At 42.3% G+C, this 14,405-nt stretch overlaps 2 protein-coding genes across 2 annotated transcripts; one reads left to right on the forward strand and one right to left on the reverse strand.

The window, feature by feature from the left end:
* Positions 1 to 4,325: 4,325 nt before the first annotated feature.
* On the reverse strand, positions 4,326 to 7,871 carry trip13 (thyroid hormone receptor interactor 13). Its single transcript, XM_080005904.1, has 14 exons — positions 7,793 to 7,871; positions 7,492 to 7,567; positions 6,964 to 7,114; positions 6,747 to 6,873; positions 6,507 to 6,562; positions 6,329 to 6,419; positions 6,161 to 6,233; positions 6,008 to 6,071; positions 5,807 to 5,893; positions 5,237 to 5,343; positions 4,963 to 5,116; positions 4,724 to 4,836; positions 4,543 to 4,612; positions 4,326 to 4,448 (listed from the first exon to the last, which is right to left on the reverse strand). The coding sequence occupies exons 2-14, from the start codon at positions 7,563 to 7,565 to the stop codon at positions 4,353 to 4,355; spliced, it is 1,263 nt and encodes a 420-aa protein (XP_079862030.1). The 5' UTR covers positions 7,566 to 7,567; positions 7,793 to 7,871; the 3' UTR covers positions 4,326 to 4,352.
* Positions 7,872 to 7,999: 128 nt separating this feature from the next.
* On the forward strand, positions 8,000 to 14,405 carry brd9 (bromodomain containing 9). Its single transcript, XM_080005132.1, has 17 exons — positions 8,000 to 8,105; positions 9,016 to 9,236; positions 9,447 to 9,611; positions 9,702 to 9,855; positions 10,476 to 10,533; positions 10,677 to 10,821; positions 10,944 to 11,054; positions 11,536 to 11,720; positions 11,867 to 11,999; positions 12,299 to 12,374; positions 12,513 to 12,608; positions 12,746 to 12,878; positions 13,015 to 13,126; positions 13,293 to 13,349; positions 13,589 to 13,694; positions 13,792 to 13,962; positions 14,194 to 14,405. Exons 1-17 carry the CDS (start codon positions 8,057 to 8,059, stop codon positions 14,292 to 14,294), a joined length of 2,073 nt encoding a protein of 690 aa, XP_079861258.1. The 5' UTR covers positions 8,000 to 8,056; the 3' UTR covers positions 14,295 to 14,405.

The following is a 14,405-nucleotide window of genomic DNA, read 5'->3' on the forward strand; positions in this document are numbered from 1 at the left end:
AGTGTTTTATTACACCTAGGCCACTTATCTATTAGGTAGCCTTTATTACGGTGGGTACAAAGTGGATCTCCAGAGACAGACCTGACTTGATGACAGCATGCTTAGCCCTCTGGCAGTACATTGCACAGTTGACTGCTTTAACTATAAAATGACCCATTTTTAACTGCATCTATTTATGGCAACAAGACACTGCACCGTGGGGACATTTCGGCCATTCTCGAGAAGGAGGATCAGCCAGTAGACAACGCACATTTTTTTTTTCACTCCGGCGGTTCACACTTAGTTTGGCAGATGGTCTTGGCCACGTACAGCCAGACGACAACAATGTTAACAAAGTGATGCGGTGGTGTGCTGAACTGAAGCCTACGACCCCATCCAGCCCCGGTGGTAAGTGGGCATGCACAGATCCCATCTGCTTTCCGTCCACAGCAGTGCACTGGCGAGGCAGCTGCTCCGGAATTCAACACCGTCGGCCAATCAGACTGAAGCTGCACAACGACCAAAAGCTTCGTAAGTGGGCTCCCCCTCCTGCTGGCAGCACCCCGTCTCACATACATGGATTCCACTCAAGCTGCTTCCATGTTCTGCCCCAAGCTGACTCGACTCAGAGAAAACATCCCATCAACATTCTGACCCTTGTTATTGGTGTAAACACAATGTTTTCATCACCCCCAGCTTCCACCACCACCACCACCATCACCACCACCTCCACTCTGAGGCAAATACCAACATTTTGCCAAACACCGCACTATAGAAAGAGTAAGCATACTGTACATAAGCCACACAGGTTTATGTTCTCCACACCGATTAAAGCAGCCAAATAGAGGAACAAGGCAGCTTCAAGAAAGCTCAGTGCTATTCATACGTTGTTACTGTTATTGTTTATTGCTGCACCCACCGCAGATGATGCTCATGCAAATCCTGATTACAATTTACAATAAAAAATAATATATATATGGTGATGACGTAGCAATTAATTAACAAATATAAATCTTGTTTAATAACTCAAGTTACACATGTTAGAAATGAAGTTGAGTAAAAAGTATAGATATTTGCATTGAAATGTGAAGTAAGAGTCAAAAGTCTTACATTTCTTTGAATAAGTATACTCACTGAGTACTTTATTAGGAACACTGTAATATTACTGGGTAGGGCCTCCCTTTGCACTATAAACAGCCTCAATTCTTTTTGGCATGAATTCCTCAAGACGTTGGAAATATTCCTTTGAGATTGTTCCATGTTGACATGATTGCATCACGCAGTTCCTGCCGATTTGTCAGCTGTGTTCCATCCCATCCCAAAGGTGTTCTGTGGGATTCAGATCCAGTGACTGGGAAGGAAACCGAAGAAGAGTGAACTCATGGTCATGTTCATGAAACCACTTTGAGACGACTTTTTCTTCGCGACATGGTGCATTATCATGCTGGAAGGGGCCATTAGGAGGTGTGTAAACTGTGGCCATGAAGGGATGCAGATGGTCAGCAACAATACTCAGATAGGCTGTGGCATTCAAGCGATTATTGATTGGTATTAATGGCCCAAAGTGTGCAAAGAAAAAACTCCCCACACCACGTCACCAGCCTGAACTGTTGACACGAGGCAGGCTGGGTCCATGGATTCATGCTGTTGGTGCCTAATTCTGACCCTACCATCTGTGTGCCTCAGCAGAAATGGAGATTCATCGGACCAGGCTACGTTTTTCCAGTCTTCAACAGTCCAGTTTTGGTGAGCCTGTGCCCATTGCAGCCTCAGCTTTCTGTTCTTGTCTGACGAAGTGGAACCCGATGTGGTCTCCTACTGTTGTAGTCCATCCGTCTCAATGATCCACGTGTTGTTTCATTCTGAGATGTTTTTCTGCTCACCACACTTGTACAGAGTGGTTATCTGAGTGTACCGTTCTGTATCTACCGTAGCCGTTCTGTCAGCTCCAACCAGTCTGGCCATTCTCCGTTCACCTCTCTCATCAATAAGACGTTTCCGTTCGAGGCACTGCCGCTCACTGGATGTTTTTTGCACCCTTCTTCTGAGTGAACTCTAGAGACTGTTGTGCATGATATTCCCAGGAGATCAACAGCTACAGAAATACTCAAACCAGTCCGTCTGGCACCAACGATGATGCCACGGTCGAAAACACTGAGATGACATATCTTCCCCCATTCTGACGGCTGATGTGAACATTGACTGAAGCTACTGACCCGTATCTGCATGATGCTATGCATTGCACTGCTGTCACACGATTGTCTGATTAGATAACTGCACAAATAAGAAGGTGCACAGGTATTCCTAATAAAGTACGCAGGGGGTTTATTCCCAGTCATGACTCACAATGTGTCTGTATGCATATTTGACAAACAAAGCTCCTTTTTGTTTAACCCATCAAAGGATAGTTTTCCATATGGAACAGGTAGGACATGATTGCCTTTGGGTAATGGAACCTCTCATACAGGCAGATTACATTTCTACACGTGGGACTGAAAATGTAGAACGCAGAAAGATTTCCCTGTCAATTTGTCTGTCATTTTACAACCCCTCCTCCCTCGTTCTCTCCCTCGGATGTCTCTGGTTGACAGGAGCACATTTGCATAGCTCATTGATGGCAGTCTTCTTTGATCCTACTTGCTGTGCCTAATTATCAGCATGTCTTTATGCAGCCTGGATCCAGGCTCCTCTCGAGGTGTCTCTGCTCTCATGCTGTCTCCCACTCACATCAAACACCACCAACACTTTCAATGGTTGAAAAACAGAACATAAGCGCAAAAAAAAAAAAGAACTGTTCCTACATCTTTCGTGGGTGGCTAAAAATAATGCAGTTGTCTTTTCAAATGTGCATTTTTCATAAGTCAAGGTTTTTTTCAAATCCAAAGTTGTAGATTTAAAATAAATGACAAAACCAAGTATACAGTAATTTGTTTTGAGGTTGAAGACTAAATTGATGTACTTTTCTTCTATGCTTCAAGACTCATCAAGAATACTTATGCTTATTTCTCAGTAAGAAAACATAATAGAAACTAAGATCAGGATCTCAGAAGTGCCATGAGATTATGAGAGCTGCATCGTCATAAGAATCCAAAATATTAAAACAAACAGAAATCAAGCTTGATGCAAAAACTATTGCGCAATATCACGCATTCCCATTTCCCGGCAGCAAAGACTTTATTTGTTTGAATTTCAAAGATGTTTAACATGTTGTTCATTAAATACTGTAGGTGACAGCCATGGTGAAATAAGAGTTTAATGAGAATAAAAATGAACAATATTTACTATCATTCCACACCCAAACATAAAAAGCTAGCGGCTTGCACCTTTGAAGTGGAGTGTGAAAGCTGCTGGCCAACTCCAAACAAAGACCACATTGTCTGCAGTCAACATGCCAAGAAGTGCAGGATTCACAGAACACAAACATGTTCATAGGAGGAACATCCCTATTGTTCCGAGAATGTAAACATTTATAATACCAACATTACAAAAAAAAACAGAAAAAAAAAACAACCCAAAACAAACAAACAAATAACACCAAAAACATAACTTTTGATGTGCAACTTGCTGTAGAATATGGTCTGAATTATGGTAAAATATGCACTGTTGAATTCTCACAGAACAACTTTTTTTCCCGTTGGCTTAAAGATGTTTTGCTGCATTGTTTCTGCACCTCAAAGCAGAAATATGAAACAGGATGTAATCAGAAGGTAAAACGCAAATCTCTTAACTATTTCAAGCATGTTGCTTCATCTCGTCAGAGGAGTGCACCCCTGCACCACCAAGTGGCCGCCACACGCCCTGGAATTCGAGAGGCATCTGCTTTGCAGCAATGTTAAGCACAGAACAGACACAAAATAAACAGAAGAATCTTGAGAGTTTCAAGAGACATCCTACAGGTATAAATATGCATCTTTCAAAATAGTAAACAAATGGATGAACTGACATTTAGGTTTCGGTTTCTCTCAAACCAGAGTCAAAGAGAAACTCAACAAAGTAAAGAAAAGAGATGTACATGTTAAAACTCGTGAATCAAAGGAGGAAAAACAAGTTAGGGATTATTTTTTGTTTGTTTGTTTGTTTGTTTTTTAAGAGAAAAAACATTTTCAGAGTTTTGAATCTTGAAGAAACAGGTGAGATTATTATGCATGTGACCGACCTAGAAACCAAATGCTGCACACTGGCACTTTGGGGCTTGGTCTTGGAAGGTGGTGACTGAACAAGAGCCACCAGACCGCCGGTTCCACATACAATATAACTGTTTGAAATTATAAGAATTGATAAAAGATGGTCAGGGCGGAGTTTTCATAAACCACAAACCCACACGCCATTGAAAATGCAAATAAACATTTGCGTTGGCCTCAGGGATAGCAGTATCAACAACTGTTATCGAGGCAAGCTTTCTCCTTCTTCACTTTGGCGACTGCTTGGCCCAAAGCATCCAGGAAGATACTGAGAGTCACCGTGGGGGTCTACAGACAGAAAAACAAAAAAATCCTTTAATGAATATAAATACCAATCCATTCCCCGATTTTTAATTATGTAAAAATAAACTTTAAATTTTACCTTTACAAATAGTGCATGGGCCAAAAATGGTAACTTTCTAAGAGTTCTTCCGCTCAAGCCTTTGCTATTTCTAAGAATACGGGGGGAACACATTACCTCATTAAAATCCCAACTTTTTCTGTTATGAATGAAGCTTACGGAATTTTTGAAACTTTGAATTTTAAGAATGACATTTACATACAGAGCAATGTTCCTCAGAATCAGACTGTGCTGTGACACTTCACTCTCTGCAAAGCCCATGGTCTCCAGCTCAAACATGTCAAAGAGCTGACAGCGGGGGTAGATGATCTGGCACTGCAGTGTGTACACAAGTCACAAGTCAATGCATAAGCAATGGAACTTTAAAAACACACACACACACCACACACACACACACACACACACTTTAAATGTTATGAACTGCAGCTCTTGTGCTCCCACCTTCATGAGCTCCTCCAGGCAAGAGAGGTAGATGTTGTAGATGCCTTTCTCAGACGGTGGACCAATGTACTGCTTAATGTCCGCTCTGTCCACGAACGCCAGGTCGATTTTTTCCGTCACATTGGAGGTCGTCAGGATGACCACGTTGGAATGTCTAAAAAGGTGAGCACCAAATACAGCACACGTAAAAATGTGGATCACCGTAGAATGACAAAGTGAAAGGCTTGAGGCGCTTCTTAATATTTAGCTTTTATACAAAAGGTATCTTTCTGACCGCTTGATCTGGTCCAGTTGTGTGAGGACAGAGTTCACCACTCGGATGGCGTCGGAGGGCTCCGTCCCGGCCTGGCAGGCGTTCCTTGCAGCCGTGAGACTCTCAACCTGTAACACAAGACATCCGGCTTTGCGGTTGCTGAATAATCCAGGCCCCGCGTGGGCTCAAAACCCTCAAATCAGAGACAGTATTAGGATAGCAGAGAAATGCCAAATCTGATGACCATGAATAAGTTTGAACTGTTCTAATACAGTTGTACAATTGTTCCAATAAAGGGAGGGACCAACTCTTTCCAACGCCTCGCTCCTTTGCCATTCGCCTCTTGAAATTAACATTAATTATCATCATTAAATGTTAATCTTGTCCATTATAATTAACCATCCACCCACAGAGGTTTAATTTCATTCAGCACCATGACCAACTGATTATTTAATGGTGTGAATGTCAATTAAAAAGCCAATTTGAGCTAGTTAAACTCAAAAGGGGAGACAACATATAACATTTAATATCCATGTACACAGCCCCCCCAACATTTAAGAAAAAAAAAAAAAAAAAGATTTATGTATTTACCTCATCAATTAGAACAAATACAATAGCGTCTTTGTCATCGATCAGTTGCTGGATCTTCTGGAACATTTTGGTAACCAACTTCCCGCTCTGTGTTAAAGAGGCACAGATATGGGGCATGAAAATAACACTAAACATAATCATAATAATAATAATAAACTCCTCAAAATCGTTCCTGAAAAGAGCAGAAGACGCCAGATGTACCTCTGAGAACCACTTGGAGAACAAGCTGTGGCTGTTTATCTCAACAAATTGCCCGTAGGAATATCTGCAGGGAGAGGAGCGTGTGCTAGAAATGAAAAAGGAGCAGGATCAGACTTACTGAAACTGGTTTAATCTGACTGGAGCATCACTCACCGGTTTGAGAGTCTGATTGACAACTTCTGGGCGAGTGCTTTGCACAGAGACGTCTTCCCTGTCCCCGGGGGTCCTGAATGTGCACCAATCAGTTTAATTCAGAGTCATCAATTTGATTGCTCTAGGTAATTATATTATCTCAGACACATGACATCTTTAGCACATTACCGTGAAGCAGCACAACGCGGTTCCATGCAATTAAGTTGCTGTCAACGTTTTTGTCTGAGAAGTAAATTGTTGTCGTTACATAATCCAAAAGCTGGAGGGAGGAGGGGTAAACAATTAGAATAAGTTTAGTGAGATTGAATGGTGGCACGCAGCTATTCACCAACCAGTGTTCCCTTACCTGAGTTTTGACTCCATCCTCATATACCAGACTCTCCCAAATCCCATGAAATTCAGCTGTTAAAAGAAAACACGTCAATACATACAGTCTACACGTGATTTGCGGCCTTCCATTTAGTTACAGCACGGATAGATAGAGTTTGCATGCTTATGCAAGGCTTCTCCTGGTTTGAAATAAATATAGTATATTATTGTTCTTCTCCCATATTGTGTCATATCCACAAACTTGTCAGTGTCTTACCCGCAGGCAGGAGCCAGTGATTGGCTGCCGAGAGCTCCTCATCCTCTTCCAGGCTGAGTGTGCTTGGCCCGTCGTGGTTGAGAATAAACACGTGGATGGAGAGAGCACAGCTCTTCAGGTCAGTGAGCTGGATGGAAAAAAACATTTAAATTATTCAGCGGGTCTTCTTTTAAATGCCTCGAGGATACACCTTATTACAAAATATAGTGTGCCTCACCGTTTTTTCTGTATCCACAAGGGCAACAGATTGCACATTTTTCTTGAGGAAGTCTTCGTCAAACTCTGTCCATGTGAAGTTTCCAAAAACTGTGCTGTGACGGTTCAGTAGAGCCAGAACGTGCTTGTGAACCTCGGACCGTTTTGCTGTGCTGGGTTTGGCAGACATAAAAAAGAGGCGACATATTATGCCTAGTATAGACCAAAGAACTTGAGCTTGGATTTTTGAGCGGCAGACAGATTTTCAAGAGAATCACAAGGGTTGTTAAGAGCACGCATCCATCGCTGGCAGTCGTTCGATCTGGGATGGTCAGAACCTGTTCCTCAAAACTCTCTGAAGTCTTAAGCCTTGGCTCCTGTGTGAGCTAAAATCCCAAGATGCTTGACGCCCTGTGATCACCGTCCTTGCTAAATCCTACAGTGTGTGCACTAACGATATGTAAAAACTGTCGACTAGTCTAAATAAACCCTGACTACGATCTAGATTTACCACACACAAATGTAAACACAAACCATCCAACTCGCCCACCTGTGGGATTTGACATGCACCTCCACATTGATGGCTTGGCTCTGGTTACAAACCTCCATTCGGCTGCCCTCCATCTCTGTAGAAATGACCAGAATTATTACCCTTAAACAACATTCTGCTTGAAAATATCCAAATGGATCAGACATCGACTAAACGTAATATCACTGTGAGTGAAGCTAAACCAGCAACACCATGTCCAGTTGCTAACGGTGTTGATGATAGCTTTCCCAGACCCGTTTACTCGCTAACTAGCTAGTTAAGCCAGCGCACTTTGAACACCGTACCACCACCACCTTTTCACCTGTATCGCCACGTTTCCGACTCTTTCCTTCTTCCCGCCCGACGATGTGTTACAGCAGCCAAATCACACCTGGTTAGCCCGTCCGGTCATTCGAAATCAAATCTACGCGCGTCTGCATTTTGCTCAACCGGAGGTGCTTGGTTTGTTATTGGGGGATTACTTCCGGTTCACGGCTTTCTTCACTTGTGTTCCTCCTCCAATGCTGGGAGCTAGCTAGATCATTTAAATAAAACACAACCTGCTGGATATTAAATACACGACGAAATGGGGAAAAAGCACAAGAAACATAAACCGGAGTGGAGAACAGTTGATGGTAGAAGACTGGTTGTCACACCGGCTTTTTGTTACATTTTTTTCTTTAGCATGTTTAGGTTTAGGTTTAGCATTAGCATCAGCCTCAGACTAGCTGACTCGGACCAGATAGCCATTATTAGTAAACACTCAATTCAAGCATGATGGTTGTACTATGAACACTTATAATCGTTTAATAAAATAGGTCAACTCTGTCTAAGTAATTTAAGAGCATTTCATGTTCCATTTTAGGTGGAAATAGATGCTTTACCACACCCATTAGTATATTATTTCATTGTAACTTGAAGTCAAGTCCTGCATGAGCACTCATCTGCAGAAAAAAAAAACCGATTCACTTTATGCCGTGTTATAGGTTCTGTTGTATTAGGGCACTGATTGTGGCTAGCCCTTTTAATTTTAACACTTAAAATACATTTAGGCGAGTACATAGATAGATAGACAGATAGAAATGTTTGTTTTTCATGTGCACTGTAAAATACAATGTACATTAAAATGCACAGTAAACACAATAGATACAGTAAAAAAAGAAATAAACACAGTAAAAACAATACTGAAAACAACAAAGGTGGACAACTCCACAGCCATCTAGTTATTGTACATGCGTGCTACTCTTTAAAAGTCTTAACTGCCTGCGGGAAGAAACTGTCCCTGTAGCAGCTGGTACGAATACAATTTGCGACTAACGACACAACAATGAACACACAGAGAGAGGCTCATAGCGTGTCGGCATCTTACTAGACTACTATATTTTGAGTACTTGTGTGTCAGGCCATTTGTACTGAGGTAAACGTTCTGAATACTTATTCTACCACTGCTCAAGGAATTATAATTGAGTCTAAATCACTTCCATCAGGGAAATACAATTGTGGTTTCACCAGCGACTTTGTGTCTCGATTATTTTCTGTCCATAGACTACGAGGACAAGCCTCTGGAGAAACCTTTAAAGCTTGTGCTCAAAGTTGGCGGGAGCGAGGTGACGGAGCTCTCCGGATCGGGGCACGACTCCAGTTACTATGACGACCGATCAGACCATGAACGGGAACGTCATAAAGACAAAAAGAAGAAGAAGAAGAAAAAGTCTGAGAAAGATAAAGACAAACATGTAGATGACGACGAGAGGAGACGACGTAAGGTAAGTGTCTGTTTAGAAATAATTAAATGTGTAGTTATCCAAAAGATGGATGGCCAGATTCTCTTTAAAGTTCAAGTTCACGTTCAAGAGATTATTTGTCACATACATATACATACGGTCATACATATACTGTATGCAGTGAAATGTCATGACACCCAGTGACTACAAATCAAACTAATGCAATTTTTTTACTTGACCTCTTTGACCCAGGAGGAGAAGAGAAAGAGGAGAGAACGAGAGCAGAATGAGTCAGAGGCGGCGACGGCGGCAGCAGCTGCTGCTTCAGCTTCTGCTTCTGCTTCTGCTTCCACTTCGAGTGCTGGTGTCGCTGTCGAACCCTTCACTTTGCCAAAACCGATAAGTATCAGCCTGGAGGTGAGCGCTTATTGTTATAGCCTTCACCATAGCAAGGGTTGGTGATCATTCTGACGATGGATTTTGATCATTGAGTGTGTATTCCAACAGCCAGAGGAGAAGAAGAGAAAGAAGGAGAGGTTTGATATAGATGCTGAGGTAGAGGACTTTCACCCGAACCTGAGCCTGAACCTGAATCTGAACCTGAAGATGGACCCGGATCAGGCTGGAGACCGACCAGTGAGAGCATGCAGGACACAACAAGGTGACAGAGTCTGTCCATTCACACTCGATCCGTCAAACATTGGTTGGGACTCAAATGCGGAGCCAGCATTTTAATAAGGACTCTTGCCTTATTAAAATGTTGGTTCCCACCATTTATTATTATTATTATTATTATTATTATTATTATTAATAATACTTTTTATTCTTTTTTTTCTTTAGGGATTCAAGCCTATAGGGCTGAAACCCTACTGTTCTTGTTATTATTTTTATTACCATTATTACTAATATCATCATGAGTACCATTAGTTGTTATTATTAGGAATTCTGTTATTATTGAAATGCTACATTTTTTCCACTGTTTTACAGCTATCTGACTATACTATAGATAAATATACTTATACAATATGGCTTTACACATATTAACTGTACCAGCTTATTACCACTATCATTGCATATTGCTAAACACACTGCTGCTATTACTACTTAGGATCAGTAGTTAACATAGTGCTTCTCCCTGTTAACTTCTGTTTATGGATGTGTGTGTGTGTGTGTGTGTGTGTGTGTGTGTGTGTGTGTGTGTGTGTGTGTGTGTGTGTGTGTATATATATAACTTTTTTTTAAACTTTATTAATTTTATTTAAAATGTCAATCTTAACACAGAGAGTGAATCCACTCCTCGTCAGCAACTCCTGGAACACTTTCTGCGCCAGCTCCAGAGGTGAGGAATGTTGACCAAATTGAATAAATTCAGACTTCTTTCCAACTGTAAAACCACACTATTGATTGTGTCACCGAAAGTCTTATGATGATACATTGATAGAAAGGCCCAATGAATAAAACGTGTTATCTTTGTCGTACCAGGAAAGATCCACATGGGTTCTTTGCCTTTCCAGTGACTGATGCGATCGCCCCCGGATACTCAGTGATCATCAAACACCCGATGGACTTTAGCACCATGAAAGACAAGATCACAACCAACGAGTACAACACTGTCACCGAGTTCAAAGTAAGGATGCTGTTCATCATCCTGAGTGTATCATGCTGTGTCAGAAAGCATTGCATCCAACCCTCTTCGGATGTAACAACTTACTTCCCATTTGACTCATGCTGATGTTCTTCTTCCAATAGGCCGACTTTAAACTGATGTGCGACAACGCCATGGTGTACAACCGCCCAGAGACGGTCTACTACAAGGCTGCCAAGAAGCTGCTCCACACAGGCTTCAAGATGATGAGCAAAGTAATTTACCTATACAGAGGGCATTCGTAGATTTTAGACTTTAAGGAGCATTACAGTATTTTATTCAGTCAATCCCAGTGCTTTGCATCAGTCTTTTAGAATCTATAGCAGTCGGTGGAAGCTGTTCCATCAATACTGGATCAATTAAAAATATTCAGATCAATTAAAAAGAGAACATACATCTTAGGTTAAAAAAAGACCAGAGTTTTCCTTTCATCAAATTTTCCTTGAAGTCTGGCATTCTTATTTTCTCTATTAAACCTTATTCTCTTTCGTATTGAGCTCAGTCTGCCCTCACTGAACTTTGATATTAAGCATTTTATTTACACAGCTGTGGTAGCAGCGAAATCCCTTTTTGTTTTAGCTTTTGATCTTTCAACAGTTTGTTTTTCCATCGAAATGTAACTATCTTTATGCAGTTTGGCCATATCTCGATGAATTAAAGTTCCGCCATGTTTGATTATCTTTGCTCTGTTTGCAGGAGCGCCTGTTGGCTCTGAAACGCAGCATGTCTTTCATGCAAGAAATGGATTTCACTCAGCAGGCGGCCATTTTGGGAGACGAGGACGTGGCGGCTGAATTACCTTTGCCAGAGATAATCCCCCTTCCCGTGGAATCTGCCAAGAAGTCTAAAAAACAGCCTGCCAAAGACACAGAAGTTATAAAGTACATCCCTTTGTTTTCAGTGTATTTTCAGGAATAAACTCAGTAACATTTCAAAGAAAATGTTAAATTGATTTCTAAAGGCAGACAGAAAGGTTGTGACCCTCGCTTAGGATTGGATGTGATAATGCTGTGTTCTGTGCTCTCAGCTTCCTGTACGAACCAGAGGGAAACGCCTGCAGTTTGACGGACAGCACGGCAGAGGAGCATGTCCTGGCCTTGGTAGAACACGCTGCCGATGAAGCCCGCGACCGCATCAACCGCTACATGCCTCACTCCAAGGTTCCCCACGTTTCTTATTTCACGTTAGGTTTGCATTTGGGAAAACCAGTTGTAGAAATTTGCCGCTCTAGTCCATTGCCTTGTTGTAAACAAAGTCGCTCTACGGAGAAATCCTGTTTCACTGGATTTCACTTGAATCCCTGAGTTCATTTCAAACAAGCTTAACTTCTAAACGCTAACAACTTCTAACAACTTTTGATAGAAGTTTCTGATCCTTCATTTTGACTATGTTATCTACCTTTGTGTTTGAGTTGCTGTAGGCGGTCTTTGTTACGTTCTATCTCTGTCTCTTTTTCCAGATGGGTCACTTGCGCAAAGAGACAGACGGCTCTTTACTGTACACAGTTGTGAACCAGCTTGACCCTGATGCAGAAGGTTTGGCATGACTTTTTCATTTTATTTCAAACGCTTTTACAATACGTTCAGTCTGCTGCGCTGTTTATATTCCCAATATATATACCAGATCCATTGCTCTGTTCCATTGCATCATGGATACTATGTCCTGCTCTGCAGATGAGGAGACCCACGCTGTCGACCTCAGCTCCCTCTCAAACAAGCTGCTGCCTGGATTGACAACGTTAGGTTTTAAAGATGACAGAAGACACAAGGGTATGCCATTTCATTTGTACGGCAAAGTGTCCTCGCTATCGTAATTGAGTTATTTGATGAAATTACGTCAATTACCCATAGCTATAAATAGACAAGTGTGTTTGATATGGATTATGCGCCGTTCTTTCCCCGTGTAGTGACCTTTCTGACCAGTGCCTACAACACTCAAAGCCTTCAACAAAACTCCATCTTTCCGGACCTTCTCCCAGACGAGATGGACACGCTGTACTCTGCCTACGGAGACGACACGGGAGTGCAATGTGCTCTGAGGTGAGGGGCTTTCCCTTTCGGAGACAAAGGTGTTCATGAAGTAAACGCGCACTGCAACCAGTCACACAACTGAAGTGGTTAGAAACTCACGCCCCTCATTTATTTATTTATTTTTCCTGTCTCTTTTGATTCTCAGTCTACAAGAGTTTGTCAAGGGCTGTGGAAGTGTCACCAAGCGCTTGGTGGACGGGCTTCTCGATAAGATGACCGCAGGGGACCACACGAAAGCAGTTGGTCAGATCCGACAGGTGCTTACCATGCCCTTATACATCACCTACAGCTACATTATGTGCATTAGCTCTCTAAAAAAAAAAAAAATCAGACTTAGCGTGGTGTTCAAGGCTTCTTAGACCATTTCTATCAATGTTCAAACGTTTGTGGTTATTGCGTATTAATGCTTATTTATTTGTACAGAAAAGGAATATGGCCCTAAAACCTGACGAAACCAAGGCCAACATTTGTGACATGCAGGTATGGTATTGTATTGCTAGTGAAACACAACACAGATCTTGAAAGGTTTCATCCATATTTTTCTGATCCCCGAACGTGTGTGTGTGTGTGTGTGTGTGTGTGTGTGTGTGTGTGTGTGTGTGTGTGTGTGTGTGTGTGTGTGTGTGTGTGTGTGTGTGTGTGTGTGCGTGCGTGCGTGCGTGCGTGCGTGCGTGCGTGCGTGCGTGCGTGCGTGCGCGCGCGCGCGCGCGCATGTTCAGATTGCAGACGGAACCAGTTTGGGAGAGAGTGGCTCAGTGCTGGACTTCATGTCCATGAAAAGCTACCCGGATATGTCTCTAGATATATCCATGCTCAACTCATTAGGTGAACCTTTTCGCAGTGCTCTGGGATCACCATTTCTGGCTTTAGTATTTCCGCGACCGTTCCAGGTGTGTTCATGGCCGGCCTTTTTCCTCGTCAGGTAAAACTGTGAAGAAGGAGCCGGGCCACGAGGAGGGCCAGCAGCACTTTGACGAGGCAGACAAGCTGCTGCAGGAGTTCCAGGAAGGTCAGGTAGACCGAGTCGGTTCCAGACCTTCTTCTAACTTGTCCTCGCTCTCCAACGCCTCCGAAAGGGACCAGCAACACCTTGGTAAAACCTCATGTATTTCCTTTTATGTCGCTCCATTTCCTCACTATGCCAATAGGTACCAATGCATATATATATAGCGCAGATGATTGGTGTCTCTGATCATATTTGAACAAACAGTTGACATATAGATAATTATATATTTATAAATTGGGTTTTTTTGTTTGTTTTTTTGTAATGAAAGCAGTAGAAACATGGTTCTATCTAAAAAGGTGGTGTTTTTGTTGTCCTCAGGGAGTCCGTCACACCTAGGTGTTGGTGACCAGTCTGAGATGGTTCATGATCCCTACGAGTTCCTGCAGTCGCCAGAGCCAGGCTCCACAGCCAACAGCTGATCTCACACACACACACACACACACACACACACTTTTCACTTAAATATTAGTGTGAATGACAATTCTGGCATTGTGCTGGCTTCTGTTTAAGTGCTTTGGAGAGAGTGGGAA

The sequence above is a fragment of the Zeus faber genome, assembly GCF_960531495.2.
Source record: "Zeus faber genome assembly, chromosome: 8".
Lineage (NCBI taxonomy): Eukaryota > Metazoa > Chordata > Actinopteri > Zeiformes > Zeidae > Zeus > Zeus faber.